The 20,465-nt window shown below is 35.9% G+C and overlaps 5 protein-coding genes across 5 annotated transcripts; all 5 read left to right on the forward strand.

The window, feature by feature from the left end:
• Positions 1-539: 539 nt before the first annotated feature.
• LOC131352156 (extracellular calcium-sensing receptor-like) lies at positions 540-4,314 on the forward strand. Its single transcript, XM_058388087.1, has 6 exons — positions 540-754; positions 871-1,162; positions 1,299-2,093; positions 2,271-2,498; positions 2,591-2,714; positions 2,895-4,314. Exons 1-6 carry the CDS (start codon positions 540-542, stop codon positions 3,800-3,802), a joined length of 2,562 nt encoding a protein of 853 aa, XP_058244070.1. The 3' UTR covers positions 3,803-4,314.
• Positions 4,315-7,544: 3,230 nt separating this feature from the next.
• On the forward strand, positions 7,545-9,043 carry LOC131352186 (extracellular calcium-sensing receptor-like). Its single transcript, XM_058388128.1, has 3 exons — positions 7,545-7,668; positions 7,786-8,077; positions 8,214-9,043. Exons 2-3 carry the CDS (start codon positions 7,793-7,795, stop codon positions 9,018-9,020), a joined length of 1,092 nt encoding a protein of 363 aa, XP_058244111.1. The 5' UTR covers positions 7,545-7,668; positions 7,786-7,792; the 3' UTR covers positions 9,021-9,043.
• Positions 9,044-9,289: 246 nt separating this feature from the next.
• On the forward strand, positions 9,290-11,072 carry LOC131351545 (vomeronasal type-2 receptor 26-like). Its single transcript, XM_058386964.1, has 3 exons — positions 9,290-9,313; positions 9,591-9,714; positions 9,925-11,072. Exons 1-3 carry the CDS (start codon positions 9,290-9,292, stop codon positions 10,800-10,802), a joined length of 1,026 nt encoding a protein of 341 aa, XP_058242947.1. The 3' UTR covers positions 10,803-11,072.
• A 2,225-nt stretch (positions 11,073-13,297) lies between these two features.
• Positions 13,298-16,792, forward strand: LOC131352248 (extracellular calcium-sensing receptor-like). The gene is made up of 6 exons (XM_058388216.1): positions 13,298-13,512; positions 13,624-13,915; positions 14,054-14,845; positions 15,057-15,284; positions 15,377-15,500; positions 15,691-16,792. Exons 1-6 carry the CDS (start codon positions 13,298-13,300, stop codon positions 16,596-16,598), a joined length of 2,559 nt encoding a protein of 852 aa, XP_058244199.1. The 3' UTR covers positions 16,599-16,792.
• A 1,997-nt stretch (positions 16,793-18,789) lies between these two features.
• Positions 18,790-20,286, forward strand: LOC131352182 (extracellular calcium-sensing receptor-like). Its single transcript, XM_058388122.1, has 3 exons — positions 18,790-18,918; positions 19,035-19,326; positions 19,464-20,286. Exons 2-3 carry the CDS (start codon positions 19,042-19,044, stop codon positions 20,265-20,267), a joined length of 1,089 nt encoding a protein of 362 aa, XP_058244105.1. The 5' UTR covers positions 18,790-18,918; positions 19,035-19,041; the 3' UTR covers positions 20,268-20,286.
• The last annotated feature ends 179 nt before the right edge of the window (positions 20,287-20,465 follow it).

Genomic DNA, 20,465 nt, shown 5'->3' on the forward strand with positions numbered 1-20,465 from the left:
TGCCATTGAGTATAATCAGGTCATGGTTGCTGAGAAGCATAGGCCTAAGACCACCTATAACAACCAGTTAAGGTTATTCAGTTGAACTGAATTGAATTATTCAAGGGTAAATTCATTATTGAATTATTCAAGTGCCTTTTTGGCTCTGTGGTGCTCGCAGCAACTTCAGCAGATGATGCAATGGCCGTTCAGCTGACAGTAAACTATGCACATGCACAGACCACAATTCTTCTTTTTAACCAAAACTATCAGCAAAGCATGTGAACTTGAATAGAAACTTAACACCACCCCTTAGAAAATGCCCAGCCACCATTGTCCATTGCCAAAACAAGTTACACCCACCACAGAGGCCTAATGTTTTTGGACAAAAGCTGATCAGAAGTCACACCTCCTTTTTTGAGCAGCCCACAAGCGTAATTTTTCCATGGAGAATTTTCTTTACATCTGTATATATACCAGAAATCTTGATCAACCAGCCAAAACATTATACCAGGCATATTTTACAGTTGTTCATCACTATTCTTAATCTGAACAGGTTTATGGAGTCTGTCTTTACTCTATTGCATGTGGTAATGGCATTTATTAATTTTTCCAGAGCAAATGGGACTGCTTGTAGCCTACAAGGAGAACCTGCAAACCCACAGATATGGAAGGATGGTGATATCATTGTTGGAGGGACTTTCCCATTTCATAATAGTTGGGAGACCACTGACTTATCCTATGTGGTCAAGCCACCTCCAGTGAAGTGCACAAGGTAAGCAGAATAGAAAAAAAATTACAAATCCCTAAAATAAAATAAAATTGAAAAGTAATTTATATAACTCCTTATGAGTCTAATCTTTACATTGTATCCCTTACTTTCCTGACCAGCCTTGATATGAGAACACTCCAGTTTTCCCAGTCACTGATCTTTGCAGTAGAGGAAATAAACAACAGTTCTTCTTTACTGCCAGGGGTCTCTCTGGGATACAAGATCTATGATACATGTAGGTTTCCTGCACAGGGGATTAAAATGGCTATGGCACTTGTTAATGGAAATGAGAACTCAATTTCAGATGAACCCTGTACAAAGCCAGCCCAGGTCCAAGCTATAATAGGTGAAACATACTCATCAGTGTCTACGGCTATTGCAAACAGTATTGGGCCATTCAGTGTTCCTATTGTAAGTATTTGTGTAAGTGCATATCACTACAAATAATTGTACAAAAAGTACAAAGGAAATGAGTGTCTATCATTTTGCTAATTTTGTGTTAATACAAGATGCAAAAAATGTCTCACATATGTGATTCCTGTTTTAGATCAGTCATTATTCCACCTGTGAGTGTCTCAGTGACAAAAGGAAATATCCCTCATTTCTGCGCACTGTTCCTGGTAATTATTACCAGAGCAGAGCACTAGCAGAGATGGTCAAGCACTTTGGCTGGACCTGGGTGGGAGCAATAAGAAGAGATGATGATTATGGTAACAATGGAATGGCAACATTTACTGAAAATGCAGAACAGTTAGGCATCTGCTTAGAATACTCACTTCCATATTTTAAAACATACTCAAAAGAAAGAGTATTGAGAATCATTGACCAGATCAAAATCTCAACTTCTCGTGTGATTGTTGGATTTCTTGATACCTGGGATTTGGAGGCCCTACTGCAAGTATTTTTTGAACACAATATCACTGGATATCAGTGGGTGGGAACAGAGGCCTGGATGATTGACCCAGAGCTAGCCAGTTTGGACAAAAAATACAATATACTGCAAGGAGCTATAGGGCTAGCTATCCCCAAAGCAAACGTGACAGGTCTTCAGGATTTCATTCTAGATGTAAAACCACTGAAATCTGTAGGCAGTGCCATTTTTCCTGAATTCTGGATGGCTTTGTTTGACTGTGAATATACACTGCAGAATGATTCAAAGGGCTTGCCCATGTGCACAGGAGAAGAGAAGCTGTCTGAAGTAGAAAACACATTCACTGATATGTCACTGATGCCCATTTTTAGTAATGTGTATAAAGGAGTTTATGCTATTGCCCATACACTACACAACCTCCTTGGCTGCAATAAAACATGTCTTACAAAGCAACAGCCTGGTCCTGTCACAGTGAGTATATAAAGAAAGTTTATTATTATAATTAAACCGGGAATGTAACGTGTTCTCTCTCTCTTTCTTTCTCTCTCTCTCTCTCTCTCGCTCTCTCTCTCTCTCTTTATATATATATATATATATATATATATGTGTGTGTATGTGTGTGTGTGTGTGTGTGTGTGTGTGTGTCAGTTTTTAAAACACCTCAGAAATGTATATTTCAAAACCAAAGAAGGTGAAGAAGTTTATTTTGATAAAAATGGTGACCCTCCCGCAAAATATGAGATAATAAACTGGCAAAAAAATAAAGAAAATCAACATGAATTTATCTCTGTTGGACTGTATGACTCTACTTTACCTAGTTATGATCAATTAGCAATTAACTTGGCCTCTATAGTGTGGGCACAAAATACCAAGCAGGTAAGCAGGTGACATTTCTTCTTTTAACATCTTATTGTTTAAATATACTATCTATTATTTTTATGCAAATTAATATTTGTTTAAAATCATAGGTACCTATATCTGTATGCAGTGAGAGCTGTCCTCCTGGTACAAGGAAGGCTGTGCAGAAAGGAAAGGCTATCTGTTGCTTTGATTGCATACCATGTGCTGATGGAGAGATCAGTAATATGACAGGTACAGTAATATCCAGAAGAATAGATTTACACATTAAGCATAGAAATGTATATATGAGTTTTCAAATCATGCATTGAAAGGTTTAATAAACTTTTGAATTATCAAGGAATCCTACTGATTATTTTCCCTGTGCATTTTATGTGTTGTTTATTGTTTATTTCTCTTTCAAATCTATGACAGATTCTACTGAATGTGAAAAATGCTCCCAAGAATACTGGTCAAATTTACAGAAAGATAAATGTGTAAAGAAGGAAGTTGAATATTTGTCCTTTGAAGAAACTATGGGAATTTTTCTAACAGCTGTTTCTATTATTGGTGCTTTTATAACACTGGTAATATCAGTAATATTCTTTAGACATAAACATACCCCAATAGTCAAAGCCAACAACTCTGAGCTGAGCTTCCTGCTGCTCTTATCTCTGACTCTGTGTTTCCTCTGTTCACTTACTTTTATTGGTCAGCCCTCTGAGTGGTCCTGTATGCTGCGGCACACAGCGTTTGGGATCACCTTCGTCCTCTGCATCTCCTGTGTACTGGGAAAAACCATAGTGGTGTTAATGGCCTTCAGGGCTACACTTCCAGGCAGTAATGTCATGAAATGGTTTGGGCCTCTACAGCAGAGACTCAGTGTACTTGTCTTCACTCTCATACAGGTTGTCATTTGTCTTCTTTGGTTAACCATATCCCCTCCTTTCCCTTTCAAAAATCTAAAGAGCTACAAAGAAAAAATTATTCTAGAATGCAATCTGGGTTCTACCATAGGTTTTTGGGCTGTGCTGGGGTATATTGGATTTTTGGCTTTTCTATGCTTTGTTTTAGCTTTTCTGGCCCGGAAGTTGCCTGACAATTTCAACGAAGCCATATTCATCACATTCAGCATGCTTATATTCTGTGCAGTTTGGATCACTTTTATTCCAGCTTATGTCAGCTCTCCTGGAAAATTTACTGTAGCTGTGGAGATATTTGCTATTTTGGCCTCAAGCTTTGGGTTACTGTTTTGTATATTTCTTCCAAAGTGTTATATCATCATAATGAAACCAGAAAAGAATACCAAAAAGCAAATGATGAGTAAAGCACCAGTGAAGTGAGCTAAAAGCCTACCTATTATATAATCATATTTAAATCATATGATCAGCGAAATATGATATCGTAGGTCAAATGGCAATATTGACCATATGCATTGATTTTCATTTGGTAGCTAACACTTACACAACATAGTATAAAATTATATTGATCTGAGAGGAAAAACATTTGATGTGATCTACAATATGTTATCAGAGCTCAATTCAAATATCAGGTTCTGTTTATAAGCATGGGAAAGGAGCTATTCTTAAAGTTAATGGACACCACTTGCTAAAACCCCCTATTTAAATTAGCAAGTAGCTCTTAAGGAAACAAGTAATTAAGCTCATTCAAACTGATTATTCATTCAAAGTAAATGGGTATTACCTTAGCCATTCTAAAACATTTAAAATTATACTCATCATATGACATATGACACTTGTTCATATGAACAAGAACTGTCATTAAATATATTCTCATGACTGTCTTGCAGTCTCACACTAAATCAGCATCACCTTTAATTTCACTACTATGCATAGCTAGGTTTAAAATGAAAATCAAAAATATTGTGTATACGAGCTTCCTTGTATGTGTAGTTTAGTGCTAAACCTTAGATTGCTGCTGTTAATGTTGAATCCTGTTGATATCAAATAATATGTGATAAGAAAACAATAAAAAGCTTATTATAATGTAATGCAGCCTTATTAACTCTTTCATGCCAATGCCAGTATTTTGGAATTCAATTATGATAGTTAAAGAGAAAATTCTTTTAAAACAAATATGCATGAATTCAATTCAATTCAATTCAATTCAATTTTATTTGTATAGCGCTTTTAACAGAGAGCATTGTCTCAAAGCAGCTTTACATGAGAAACAACATAAGAAAACAACAAACATATAAACAGACAAACAGACAGACAGTCCTAAAAAGTGGACACTAAATTAAAAAAGCAACTTAACCATTTCTATTTCTCTTCTAAAAACACTGGTGTTTGCAGATACTTAGAGCTGCCATGTATGATACCTTGGGTGATATGAATCTCAGAAGCTGGTTGACTACTTTAATGAAACTTAAATTTCTCCATTTATTATGCTTATATTTTGGTTGTTTGACTCACTTTCAAGCCTTCTTATGCCAGCACAAATATTTAGCATTTAGACGGCATTTATCACAGGCATGTGTATGGTCACTGGCAGACACTTAAATAGTTTTACAGCTTTCGTAAACCATCATGAAAGACCCAACACGCCCCTCCAATCCCTTACATTGCTTAGCCGATTCAAACCTCCGATTTTAAACCCAAGTCCATGTGGAAATTCCCACAGAGATCCAAGAGTTCTGTGAGGAATTCAACAAAAAACAAGTTCAGTGGGCTCTCTCCAAACTGTCCAATGACTCTGCCACTGAATTAATAGCAGGAGTCACATCCCATACCAACCAAATTTAGCTTTTATCTGCAAAAGAAATACAGGCCATGAATGAATACATAAAAATACATTAAGGAGGCCCTCGAACAGATGTTCATATGTCCATTTACCTCTTCAACATTTTAGCTTTAGCATATTATGCTTGGAACACTGAGAAGTCACTGAACATTCCATATAACATCATAAGTTATCCAATCTGACTAGGCAATTTGACAAACCCCTCCACAAAGCAGCAACAATACACTGTAAAAAAAAAAATCCTAATTTTACAGAAAATAACTCTATTTTTTTTACAATAGTTTCCCGTTATTTAAAATTATATTTAAAAACCAGTAAAATGAACAATATTATCTTTAAATTAACAAATTGACTGCAATTTTAAGGATTATACCATTAATGAAAAATTACAGTAATTCTCATTTTTCTTACAAAAAAAATACTGTTTTATTTTAACTGAATTTTTTCTGTTTTCTTAAATTAGATAGCAATTTACATAAAATTACAATAATAAATTGTAATTAAACAGGTAGCTTATTATATTAAATGGTTATGCCCATAATAACATTTTAACATTTCCCACCTTCATTTTACATTAAAACTCATTTGTATGTGTATGTGTTGTATGTGTATTTCTACATTCACACTCTGTAATTCTAAAAAGAAATTTAGTTAACTTTTGTCATTACACCAACGGATGTTTTTTTTAAAGTTTTCAAACTTAACGTTTTTTTAAAATATATGTAGTCCAAAATGTTTGACGTTCAGTTGACATCAAAACAATGTCATGTTTTAGATGTGAAATTGATGTCATATTGATATCACATTGACATCAATAATTCAGCTGTTTAGCACTTTTTCTTATAAGACATTTGGCATCTGAAGCTGGTTTTGTAATGTCAAAAGAGTAATGTTAATTTTGGGGTCATTTTAATTTTGTTTTTTAAGGTTTGGTCTCATGGGCAGCACGGTGGCTTAGTGGTTAGCACTGTTGCCTCACAGCAAGAAGGTCCTGGGTTTGACATGTACATTAGGTTGGCTGGTAATTCTAAATTGGAATACTCACATAGAAGTAAGTGTGTGGTTGTCTGTCTATATGTGTGACCCTGTGATGGACTGGCAGGGTGGGAAAGGCTCTAGCAGACCCCTGTGACCCTAGTTAGGAATAAAGCTGGTATAGAAAATGGATCTGTTCGGACTAAGAAAGTGTCCAAAAGGGCCTGATAAATAAAATATTTCTTACTTTAATTACTTTTGTGTCATTATTTTGGTGTTCAAAATAAGACCTCAATATGTTGACGTCAATTTGATTTGCTTTGAGAACTTGGTTTTTGACATAATTTTTTGGCGTCAATTTGATGTCATATAATAATGAAGGAAACATCTGTAAAATTACAGTGTTTTTCTGTAAAATATTTAAGAAAAATGTATGTGAAATGATTGTTTTTGCACTTTATTTGAATTAACGTATATTACTTTAATTTTACGGTTTTTGTTTGGCAGCCACTGCTACCAGTGATTTGACCGTTTTTTTTACGAGATTTTTTTGTACAGTGTAGCTTGCAAACACAGGAATAAATGTAACTCACTGATAGACTCTACACAGCATAAATAGGCAACTGCCTTGATTTTATTTGGGTCTGTTGACATTGACTGTGATGAAATTACTACCACTTTCTGAAAGAATGAACACTTCCCAAATTTAGCTTTCATACTTCATGCTGCTGGTAGACTCAAAATGATCTGCAACTGTGTCAAATGCAGTGCTACCAATTGAGAAAATACCATAATATCATCAACGCATTGCAATAATGTCTGGGTAAATTCATTATTGAACTATTCAAGTGCCTTTTTGGCTCTGTGGTTCTCACAGCACCTTCAGCAGATGATGCAATGGCTTTTCAGCTGACAGTAAACTATGCACATGCACAGACCACCATTCTTCTTTTTTGCTAAAACTATCAGCGAAGCATGTGAACATGAATAGAAACTAAACACCACCCTTAAGAAAATGCCCAGCCACCATTGTCCATTGCCAAAACAGGTTACACCTGCCACAGAGGCCTAATGTTTTTAGACGAAAGCTGCTCAGAAGTCACACCTCCTTTTTTGAGCAGCCCACAAGCGTAATTTTTCCACAGAGAATCTTCTTTACATCTGTATATATACCAGAAATCTTGATCAACCAGCCAAAACATCAGACCAGGCATATTTTACTGTTGTTCATCACTATTCTTAATCTGAACAGGTTTATGGAGTCTGTCTTTACTCTATTGCATGTGGTAATGGCATTTATTAATTTTTCCAGAGCAAATGGGACTGCTTGTAGCCTACAAGGAGAGCCTGCAAACCCACAGATATGGAAGGATGGTGACATCATTGTTGGAGGGACTTTCCCATTTCATAATAGTTGGGAGACCACTGACTTATCCTATGTGGTCAAGCCACCTCCAGTGAAGTGCACAAGGTAAGCAGAATAGAAAAAAAATTACAAAAACCCTAAAATAAAATAAAATTGAAAAGTAATTTATATAACTCCTTATAAGTCTAATCTTTACATTGTATCCCTTACTTTCCTGACCAGCCTTGATATGAGAACACTCCAGTTTTCCCAGTCATTGATCTTTGCAGTAGAGGAAATAAACAACAGTTCTTCTTTACTGCCAGGTGTCTCTCTGGGATACAAGATCTATGATACATGTAGTTTTGCTCCACAGGGGATTAAAATGGCTATGGCACTTGTTAATGGAAATGAGAAATCAATTTCAGATGAACCCTGTACAAAGCCAGCCCAGGTCCAAGCTATAATAGGTGAAACATACTCATCAGTGTCTACGGCTATTGCAAACAGTATTGGGCCATTCAGTGTTCCTATTGTAAGTATTTGTGTAAGTGCTTGTCACAACAAATAACTGTACAAAAAGTACAAAGGAAATGAGTGTCTATCATTTTGCTAATATTGTGTTAATACAAGATGCAAAAAATGTCTCACATATGTGATTCCTGTTTTAGATCAGTCATTATTCCACCTGTGAGTGTCTCAGTGACAAAAGGAAATATCCCTCATTTCTGCGCACTGTTCCTGGTAATTATTACCAGAGCAGAGCACTAGCAGAGATGGTCAAGCACTTTGGCTGGACCTGGGTGGGAGCAATAAGAAGAGATGATGATTATGGTAACAGTGGAATGGCAGCATTTACTAAAAATGCAGAACAGTTAGGCATCTGCTTAGAATACTCACTTCCATATTTTAAAACATACTCAAAAGAAAGAGTATTGAGAATCATTGACCAGATCAAAATCTCAACTTCTCGTGTGATTGTTGGATTTCTTGATGCCTGGGATTTGGAGGATCTATTGCAAATATTTTTTGAACACAATATCACTGGATATCAGTGGGTGGGAACAGAGGGCTGGATGATTGACCCAGAGCTAGCCAGTTTGGACAAAAAATACAATATACTGCAAGGAGCTATAGGGCTAGCTATCCCCAAAGCAAACGTGACAGGTCTTCAGGATTTCATTCTAGATGTAAAACCACTGAAATCTGTAGGCAGTGCCATTTTTCCTGAATTCTGGATGGCTTTGTTTGACTGTGAATATACACTGCAGAATGATTCAAAGGGCTTGCCCATGTGCACAGGAGAAGAGAAGCTGTCTGAAGTAGAAAACACATTCACTGATATGTCACTGATGCCCATTTTTAGTAATGTGTATAAAGGAGTTTATGCTATTGCCCATACACTACACAACCTCCTTGGCTGCAATAAAACATGTCTTACAAAGCAGCAGCCTGGTCCTGTCACAGTGAGTATATAAACAATGTTTATTATTATAATTAAACCAGGAATGTAACATGTTCTCTTTCTCCCTCTCTCTCTCTCTCTCTCTCTCTCTATATATATATATATATACACATATATATATATGTATATATATATAAATATATATATTATATATATATATATATGTATATATATATATATATATATATATATATATATATATATATATATATATATATGTGTGTGTGTGTGTGTGTGTGTGTGTGTGTGTGTTTGTGTGTCAGTTTTTAAAACACCTCAGAAATGTATATTTCAAAACCAAAGAAGGTGAAGAAGTTTATTTTGATAAAAATGGTGACCCTCCCGCAAAATATGAGATAATAAACTGGCAAAAAAATAAAGAAAATCAACATGAATTTATCACTGTTGGACTGTATGACTTTACTTTACCTAGTTATGATCAATTAGCAATTAACTTGGCCTCTATAGTGTGGGCGCAAAATACCAAGCAGGTAAGCAGGTGACATTTCTTCTTTTAATATCTTATTTTTTAAATATACTATCTATTATGTTTAGGCAAATTAATATTTGTTTAAAATCATAGGTACCTATATCTGTATGCAGTAAGAACTGTCCTCCTGGTACAAGGAAGGCTGTGCAGAAAGGAAAGCCTATCTGTTGCTTTGATTGCATACCATGTGCTGATGGAGAGATCAGTAATATGACAGGTACAGTAATATCCAGAAGAATAGATTTACACATTAAGCATAGAAATGTATATATGAGTTTTCAAATCATGCATTGAATGGTTTAATAAACTTTTGAATTATCAAGGAATCCTACTGATTATTTTCCCTGTGCATTTTATGTGTTGTTTATTGTTTATTTCTCTTTCAAATCTATGACAGATTCTACTGAATGTGAAAAATGCTCCCAAGAATACCGGTCAAATTTACAGAAAGATAAATGTGTAAAGAAGGAAGTTGAATATTTGTCCTTTGAAGAAACTATGGGAATTTTTCTAACAGCTGTTTCTATTATTGGTGCTTTTATAACACTGGTAATATCAATAATATTCTTTAGACATAAACATACCCCAATAGTCAAAGCCAACAACTCTGAGCTGAGCTTCCTGCTGCTCTTATCTCTGACTCTGTGTTTCCTCTGTTCACTTACTTTTATTGGTCAGCCATCTGAGTGGTCCTGTATGCTGCGGCACACAGTGTTTGGGATCACCTTCGTCTTCTGCATCTCCTGTGTACTGGGAAAAACCATAGTGGTGTTAATGGCCTTCAGGGCTACACTTCCAGGCAGTAATGTCATGAAATGGTTTGGGCCTCCACAGCAGAGACTCAGTGTACTTGTCTTCACTCTCATACAGGTTGTCATTTGTGTTCTTTGGTTAACCATATCCCCTCCTTTCCCTTTCAAAAATCTAAAGAGCTACAAAGAAAAAATTATTCTAGAATGCAATCTGGGTTCTACCATAGGTTTTTGGGCTGTGCTGGGTTACATTGGATTTTTGGCTTTTCTATGCTTTGTTTTAGCTTTTCTGGCTCGGAAGTTGCCTGACAGTTTCAACGATGCCAAATTCATCACATTCAGCATGCTTATATTCTGTGCAGTTTGGATCACTTTTATTCCAGCTTATGTCAGCTCTCCTGGAAAATTTACTGTAGCTGTGGAGATATTTGCTATTTTGGCCTCAAGCTTTGGGTTACTGTTTTGTATATTTATTCCAAAGTGTTATATCATCATAATGAAACCAGAAAAGAATACCAAAAAGCAAATGATGAGTAAAGCACCAGTGAAGTGAGCTAAAAGCCTACCTATTATATAATCATATTTAAATCATATGATCAGTGAAATATGAAATTGTAGGTCAAATTGCAATATTGACCATATGCATTGATTTTCATTTGGTAGCTAACACTTACACAACATAGTATAAAATTATATTGATCTGAGAGGAAAAACATTTGATGTGATCTACAATATGTTATCACAGATCAATACAAATATCAGGTTCTGTTTATAAGCATAGGAAAGGAGCTATTCTTAAAGTTAATGGACACCACTTGCTAAAACCCCCTATTTAAATTAGCAAGTTTCCCTTAAGGAAACAAGTAATTAAGCTTATTCAAACTGATTATTCATTCAAAGTAAATGGGTATTACCTTAGCCATTCTAAAACATTTAAAATTATACTCATCATATGACATATGACACTTGTTCATATGAACAAGAACTGTCATTAAATATATTCTCATGACTGTCTTGCAGTCTCACACTAAATCAGCATCACCTTTAATTTCACTACTATGCATAGCTAGGTTTAAAATAAAAATCAAAATTACTGTGTATACGAGCTTCCTTGTATGTGTAGTTTAGTGCTAAACCTTAGATTGCTGCTGTTAATGTTGAATCCTGTTGATATCAAATAATATGTGATAAGAAAACAATAAAAAGCTTATTATATTGTAATGCAGCCTTATCAACTCTTTCATGCCAATGCCAGTATTTTTGAATTCAATTATGATAGTTAAAGAGAAAATTCTTTTAAAACAAGTATGCATAAAGTGGATACTAAATTAAAAAAGCAACTTAACCATTTCTATTTGTGTTCTAAAAACACTGGTGTTTGCAGATACTTAGAGCTGCCATGTATGATACCTTGGGTGATATGAATCTCAGAAGCTGGTTGACTACTTTAATGAAACTTAAATTTCTCCATTTATTATGCTCATATTTTAGGTGGTTTGGCTCACTTTCAATCCTTCTTATGCCCACACAAATATTTAGCATTTAGACGGCATTTATCACAGACATGTGTATGGTCACTGGCAGACACTTTAATAGTTTTACAGCTTTTGTAAGCTATCATGAAAGACCCAACACGCCCCTCCAATCCCTTACATTGCTTAGCCCATCCAAATCTCCGATTTTAAACCCAAGTCCATGTGGAAATTCCCACAGAGATCCAAGAGTTCTGTGAGGAATTCAACAAAAAACAAGGTCAGTGGGCTCTCTCCAAACTGTCCAATGACTCTGCCACTGAATTAATAGCAGGAGTCACATCCCATCCCAACCAAATTTAGCTTTTATCTGCAAAAGAAATACAGGCCATGAATGAATACATAAAAATACATTAAGGAGGCCCTCGAACACATGTTCATATGTCCGTCTACCTCTTCAACATTTTAATATTCATTATTATATATGCTTGGAGCACTGAGAAGTCACTGAACATTCCATATAACATCATAAGTTATCCAATCTGACTAGGCAATTTGACAAACCCTTCCACAAAGCAGCAACAATAGCTTGCAAACCCAGGAATAAATGTAAGTCACTGATAGACTCTAGACAGCACAAATAGGCAACTGCCTTGATTTTATTTGGGTCTGTTGACATTGACTGTGATCAAATTACTACCACTTTCTGAAAGAATGAACACTTCCCACACTTAGCTTTCATACTTCATGCTCCTGGTAGACTCAAAATGATGTCCAACTGTGTCACATGCAGTGCTACCAATTGAGAAAATACCATAATATCATCAACGCATTGCAATAATGTCTGACACCGCTGATCAATGAACAGTCATTGCATAAACTGGTGAAGGTGCTGGGAGCACTGCAGGCCCTAAAAGGCATCCATTTACACTTGAATAATTCAATTCGATTAAACTGAATAAGACCGTATGTGTTTTCTGCATCAAGGAATTATTGGATACATTGACAGGGACCTGCTGGCTTTCAAGAATGGACTTAGCCAGTGAGTATAATCAGGTCATGGTTGCTGAGAGGCATAGGCCTAAGACCACCTATAACACCCAATTTAGTTTATTCAGTTGAATTGAATTGAATTATTCAAGGGTAACTTCATTATTGAATTATTCAAGTGCCTTTTTGGCTCTGTGTTGATCGCAGCACCTTCAGCAGATGATGCAATGGCTTTTCAGCTGACAGTAAACTATGCACATGCACAGACCACAATTCTTCTATTTAGCTAATACTGTCAGCAAAGCATGTGAACTTGAATAGAAACTTAACACCACCCTTTAGAAAATGCCCAGCCACCATTGTCCATTGGCAAAACAAGTTACACCCACCACAGAGGCCTAATGTTTTTAGACAAAAGCTGCTCAGAAGTCACACCTCCTTTTTTGAGCAGCCCACAAGTGTAATTTTTCCATGGAGAATTTTCTTTACATCTGTATATATACCAGAAATCTTGATCAACCAGCCAAAATATCAGACAAGGCATATTTTACAGTTGTTCATCACTATTCTTAATCTGAACAGGTTTATGGAGTCTGTCTTTACACTTTTGCATGTGGTAATGGCCATTATTAATTTTTCCAGAGCAAATGGGACTGCTTGTAGCCTACAAGGAGAGCCTGCAAACCCACAGATATGGAAGGATGGTGACATCATTGTTGGAGGGACTTTCCCATTTCATAATAGTTGGGAGACCACTGACTTATCCTATGTGGTCAAGCCACCTCCAGTGAAGTGCACAAGGTAAGCAGAATAGAAAAAAAAAAAACCTAAAATATAATAAAATTGAAAAGTAATTTATATAACTCCTTATAAGTCTAATCTTTACATTGTATCCCTTACTTTCCTGACCAGCCTTGATATGAGAACACTGCAGTTTTCCCAGTCATTGATCTTTGCAGTAGAGGAAATAAACAACAGTTCTTCTTTACTGCCAGGTGTCTCTCTGGGATACAAGATCTATGATACATGTAGTTTTGCTGGACAGGGGATTAAAATGGCTATGGCACTTGTTAATGGAAATGAGAAATCAATTTCAAATGAACCCTGTACAAAGCCAGCCCAGGTCCAAGCTATAATAGGTGAAACATACTCATCAGTGTCTACGGCTATTGCAAACAGTATTGGTCCATTCAGTGTTCCTATTGTAAGTATTTGTGTAAGTGCTTATCACAACAAATAACTGTACAAAAAGTACAAAAGAAATGAGTGTCTATCATTTTGACTAATTTTGTGTTAATACATGATGCATAAACATGTCTCACATATGTGATTCCTGTTTTAGATCAGTCATTATTCCACCTGTGAGTGTCTCAGTGACAAAAGGAAATATCCCTCATTTCTACGCACTGTTCCTAGTAATTATTACCAGAGCAGAGCACTAGCAGAGATGGTCAAGCACTTTGGCTGGACCTGGGTGGGAGCAATAAGAAGAGATGATGATTATGGTAACAGTGGAATGGCAGCATTTACTGAAATTGCAGAACAGTTAGGCATCTGCTTAGAATACTCACTTCCATATTTTAAAACATACTCAAAAGAAAGAGTATTGAGAATCATTGACCAGATCAAAATCTCAACTTCTCGTGTGATTGTTGGATATCTTGATACCTGGGATTTGGAGGATCTATTGCAAGTATTTTTTGAACACAATATCACTGGATATCAGTGGGTGGGAACAGAGGGCTGGATGATTGACCCAGAGCTAGCCCGTTTGGACAAATACAATATACTGCAAGGAGCTATAGGGGTAGCTATCCCCAAAGCAAAGGTGACAGGTCTTCAGGATTTCATTCTAGATGTAAAACCACTGAAATCTGTAGGCAGTGCCATTTTTCCTGAATTCTGGATGGCTTTGTTTGACTGTGAATATACACTGCAGAATGATTCAAAGGGCTTGCCCATGTGCACAGGAGAAGAGAAGCTGTCTGAAGTAAAAAACACATTCACTGATATGTCACTGATGCCCATTTTTAGTAATGTGTATAAAGGAGTTTATGCTATTGCCCATACACTACACAACCTCCTTGGCTGCAATAAAACATGTCTTATAAAGCAACAGCCTGGTCCTGTCACAGTGAGTATATAAACAATGTTTATTATTATAATTAAACCGGGAACGTAACGTCTTCTCTTTCTCTTTTTCTCTCTCTTTCTCTCTATCTCTCTGTCTCTCTTTATATATATATATATATATATATATATATATATATATATATATATATATATATATATATATATATATATATATATGTATGTATTTATGTGTGTGTGTTTGTGTGTGTCAGTTTTTAAAACACCTCAGAAATGTATATTACAAAACCAAAGAAGGGGAAGAAGTTTATTTTGATAAAAATGGTGACCCTCCTGCAAAATATGAGATAATAAACTGGCAAAAAAATAAAGAAAATCAACATGAATTTATCACTGTTGGACTGTATGACTCTACTTTACCTAGTTATGATCAATTAGCAATTAACTTGGCCTCTATAGTGTGGGTGCAAAATACCAAGCAGGTAAGCAGGTGACATTTCTTCTTTTAATATCTTATTTTTTAAATATACTATCTATTATGTTTAGGCAAATTAATATTTGTTTAAAATCATAGGTACCTATATCTGTATGCAGTAAGAACTGTCCTCCTGGTACAAGGAAGGCTGTGCAGAAAGGAAAGCCTATCTGTTGCTTTGATTGCATACCATGTGCTGATGGAGAGATCAGTAATATGACAGGTACAGTAATATCCAGAAGAAGAAAAAAAATTAGAATTACACATTAAGTAAAGAAATGTATATATGAGTTTTCAAATCATGCATTGAAAGGTTTATTAAGATTTTGAATTATCAAGGAATCCTACTGATAATTTTCCCTGTGCATTTTATGTGTTGTTTATTGTTTATTTCTCTTTCAAATCTATGACAGATTCTACTGAATGTGAACAATGCTCCCAAGAATACCGGTCAAATTTACAGAAAGATAAATGTGTAAAGAAGGAAGTTGAATATTTGTCCTTTGAAGAAACTATGGGAATTTTTCTAACAGCTGTTTCTATTATTGGTGCTTTTATAACACTGGTAATATCAGTAATATTCTTTAGACATAAACATACCCCAATAGTCAAAGCCAACAACTCTGAGCTGAGCTTCCTGCTGCTCTTCTCTCTGGCTCTGTGTTTCCTCTGTTCACTTACTTTTATTGGTCAGCCATCTGAGTGGTCCTGTATGCTGCGGCATACAGCGTTTGGGATCACCTTTGTCCTCAGTATCTCCTGTGTACTGGGAAAAACCATAGTGGTGTTAATGGCCTTCAGGGCTACACTTCCAGGCAGTAATGTCATGAAATGGTTTGGGCCTACACAGCAGAGACTCAGTGTACTTGTCTTCACTCTCATACAGGTTGTCATTTGTGTGCTTTGGTTAAACATATCCCCTCCTTTCCCTTTCAAAAATCTAAAGAGCTACAAAGAAAAAATTATTCTAGAATGCAATCTGGGTTCTACCATAGGTTTTTGGGCTGTGCTGGGTTATATTGGATTTTTGGCTTTTCTATGCTTTGTTTTAGCTTTTCTGGCCCGGAACTTGCCTGACAATTTCAACGAAGCCAAATTCATCACATTCAGCATGCTTATATTCTGTGCAGTTTGGATCACTTTTATTCCAGCTTATGTCAGCTCTCCTGGAAAATTTACTGTAGCTGTGGAGATATTTGCTATTTTGGCCTCAAGCTTTGGTTTACTGTTTTGTATATTTCTTCCAAAGTGTTATATCATCATAATGAAACCAGAAAAGAATACCAAAAAGCAAATGATGAGTAAAGCACCAGTGAAGTGAGCTAAAAGCCTACCTATTATATAATCATGTTTAAATCATATGATCAGTGAAATATGAAATTGTAGGTCAAATTGCAATATTGACCATATGCATTGATTTTCATTTGGTAGCTAACACTTACACAACATAGTATAAAATTATATTGATCTGAGAGGAAAAACATTTGATGTGATCTACAATATGTTATCACAGATCAATACAAATATCAGGTTCGGTTTATAAGCATGGGAAAGGAGCTATTCTTAAAGTTAATTGACACCACTTGCTAAAACTCCCTATTTAAATTAGCAAGTTTCCCTTAAGGAAACAAGTAATTAAGCTTATTCAAACTGATTATTCATTCAAAGTAAATGGGTATTACCTTAGCCATTCTAAAACATTTAAAATTATACTCATCATATGACATATGACACTTGTTCATATGAACAAGAACTGTCATTAAATATATTCTCATGACTGTCTTGCAGTCTCACACTAAATCAGCATCACCTTTAATTTCACTACTATGCATAGCTAGGTTTAAAATAAAAATCAAAAATATTGTGTATACGACCTTCCTTGTATGTGTAGTTTAGTGCTAAACCTTAGATTGTTGCTGTTAATGTTGAATCCTGTTGATATCAAATAATATGTGATAAGAAAACAATAAAAAGCTTATTATAATGTAATGCAGCCTTATCAACTCTTTCATGTCAATGCCAGTATTTTAGAATTCAATTATGATAGTTAAAGAGAAAATTCTTTTAAAACAAGTATGCATAAAGTGGATACTAAATTAAAAAAGCAACTTAACCATTTCTATTTGTGTTCTAAAAATACTGGTGTTTGCAGATACTTAGAGCTGCCATGTATGATACCTTGGGTGATATGAATCTCAGAAGCTGGTTGACTACTTTAATGAAACTTAAATTTCTCCATTTATTATGCTCATATTTTAGGTGGTTTGGCTCACTTTCAATCCTTCTTATGCCAGCACAAATATTTAGCATTTAGACGGCATTTATCAAAGACATGTGTATGGTCACTGGCAGACACTTCAATAGTTTTACAGCTTTTGTAAGCTATCATGAAAGACCCAACACGCCCCTCCAATCCCTTACATTGCTTAGCCCATCCAAATCTCCGATTTTAAACCCAAGTCCATGTGGACATTCCCACAGAGATCCAAGAGTTCTGTGAGGAATTCAACAAAAAACAAGGTCAGTGGGCTCTCTCCAAACTGTCCAATGACTGAACGAGAAGAATGAACACTTCCCAAACTTAACTTTCATACTTCATGCTCCTGGTAGACTCAAAATGATCTCCAACTGTGACACATGCAGTACTACCAAGTGAGAAAATACCATAATATCATCAACGCATTGCAATAATGTCTGACACCGCTGATCAATGAACAGTCATTGCATCAACTGGTGAAGGTGCTGAGAGCAATGAAGACCCTAAAAGGCATCAATTTACACTTGAATAATTCAATTCGATTAAACTGAATAAGACCGTATGTGTTTTCTGCATCAAGGAATTATTGGATACATTGACAGGGACCTGCTGGCTTTCAAGAATGGACTTAGCTAGTGAGTATAATCAGGTCATGGTTGCTGAGAGGCATAGGCCTAAGACCACCTATAACACCCAATTTAGGTTATTCAGTTGAATTGAATTGAATTATTCAATGGTAAATTCATTATTGAACTATTCAAGTGCCTTTTTGGCTCTGTGGTGCTCGCAGCACCTTCAGCAGATGATGCAATGGCTTTTCAGCTGACAGTAAACTATGCACATGCACAGACCACCATTCTTCTTTTTTGCTAAAAGTATCAGGAAAGCATGTGGACTTGAATAGAAACATAACACCACCCCTTAGAAAATGCCCAGCCACCATTGTCCATTGCCAAAACAAGTTGCAACCGCCACAGAGGCCTAATGTTTTTAGACAAAAGCTGATCAGAAGTCACACCTCCTTTTTTGAGCAGCCCACAAGCGTAATTTTTCCTTAGAGAATTTTCTTTACATCTGTATATATACCAGAAATCTTGATCAACCAGCCAAAACATCAGACCAGGCATATTTTATTGTTGTTCATCACTATTCTTAATCTGAACAGGTTTATGGAGTCTGTCTTTACTCTATTGCATGTGGTAATGGCCATTATTAATTTTTCCAGAGCAAATGGGACTGCTTGTAGCCTACAAGGAGAGCCTGCAAACCCACAGATATGGAAGGATGGTGACATCATTGTTGGAGGGACTTTCCCATTTCATAATAGTTGGGAGACCACTGACTTATCCTATGTGGTCAAGCCACCTCCAGTGAAGTGCACAAGGTAAGCAGAATAGAAAAAAAATAGAAAAACCCTAAAATATAATAAAATTGAAAAATAATTTATATAACTCCTTATAAGTCTAATCTTTACAATGTATCCCTTACTTTCCTGACCAGCCTTGATATGAGAACACTCCAGTTTTCCCAGTCATTGATCTTTGCAGTAGAGGAAATAAACAACAGTTCTTCTTTACTGCCAGGTGTCTCTCTGGGATACAAGATCTATGATACATGTAGGTTTCCTGCACAGGGGATTAAAATGGCTATGGCACTTGTTAATGGAAATGAGAACTCAATTTCAGATGAACCCTGTACAAAGCCAGCCCAGGTCCAAGCTATAATAGGTGAAACATACTCATCAGTGTCTGTGCCTATTGCAACCAGTATTGGGCCTTTCAGTGTTCCTATTGTAAGTATTTGTGTAAGTGCATATCACTACAAATAATTGAACAACAATTACAAAAGAAATGAGTGTCTATCATTTTGACTGCTTTTGTGTTAATACAAGATGCAAAAAATGTCTCATATATGTGATTCCTGTTTTAGATCAGTCATTATTCTACCTGTGAGTGTCTCAGTGACAAAAGGAAATATCCCTCATTTCTGCGCACTGTTCCTAGTAATTATTACCAGAGCAGAGCACTAGCAGAGATGGTCAAGCACTTTGGCTGGACCTGGGTGGGAGCAATAAGAAGAGATGATGATTATGGTAACAGCGGAATGGCAGCATTTACTGAAATTGCAGAACAGTTAGGCATCTGCTTAGAATACTCACTTCCATATTTTAAAACATACTCAAAAGAAAGAGTATTGAGAATCATTGACCAGATCAAAATCTCAACTTCTCGTGTGATTGTTGGATATCTTGATACATGGGATTTGGAGGATCTATTGCAATTATTTTTTGAACACAATATCACTGGATATCAGTGGGTGGGAACAGAGGCCTGGATGATTGACCCAGAGCTAGCCCGTTTGGACAAATACAATATACTGCAAGGAGCTATAGGGGTAGCTATCCCCAAAGCAAAGGTGACAGGTCTTCAGGATTTCATTCTAGATGTAAAACCACTGAAATCTGTAGGCAGTGCCATTTTTCCTGAATTCTGGATGGCTTTGTTTGACTGTGAATATACACTGCAGAATGATTCAAAGGGCTTGCCCATGTGCACAGGAGAAGAGAAGCTGTCTGAAGTAGAAAACACATTCACTGATATGTCACTGATGCCCATTTTTAGTAATGTGTATAAAGGAGTTTATGCTATTGCCCATACACTACACAACCTCCTTGGCTGCAATAAAACATGTCTTACAAAGCAGCAGCCTGGTCCTGTCACAGTGAGTATATAAACAATGTTTATTATTATAATTAAACCGGGAATGTAACATGTTCTCTTTCTCTTTTTCTATTTCTCTCTCTTTCTCTCTCCCTCTCTCTTTATTTATATACTCATATATATATATATATATATATATATATATATATATATATATATATATATATATATATATATATATATATATGTATGTGTGTGTGTGTGTGTGTGT

The sequence above is a fragment of the Hemibagrus wyckioides genome, linkage group LG04, assembly GCF_019097595.1.
Source record: "Hemibagrus wyckioides isolate EC202008001 linkage group LG04, SWU_Hwy_1.0, whole genome shotgun sequence".
Lineage (NCBI taxonomy): Eukaryota > Metazoa > Chordata > Actinopteri > Siluriformes > Bagridae > Hemibagrus > Hemibagrus wyckioides.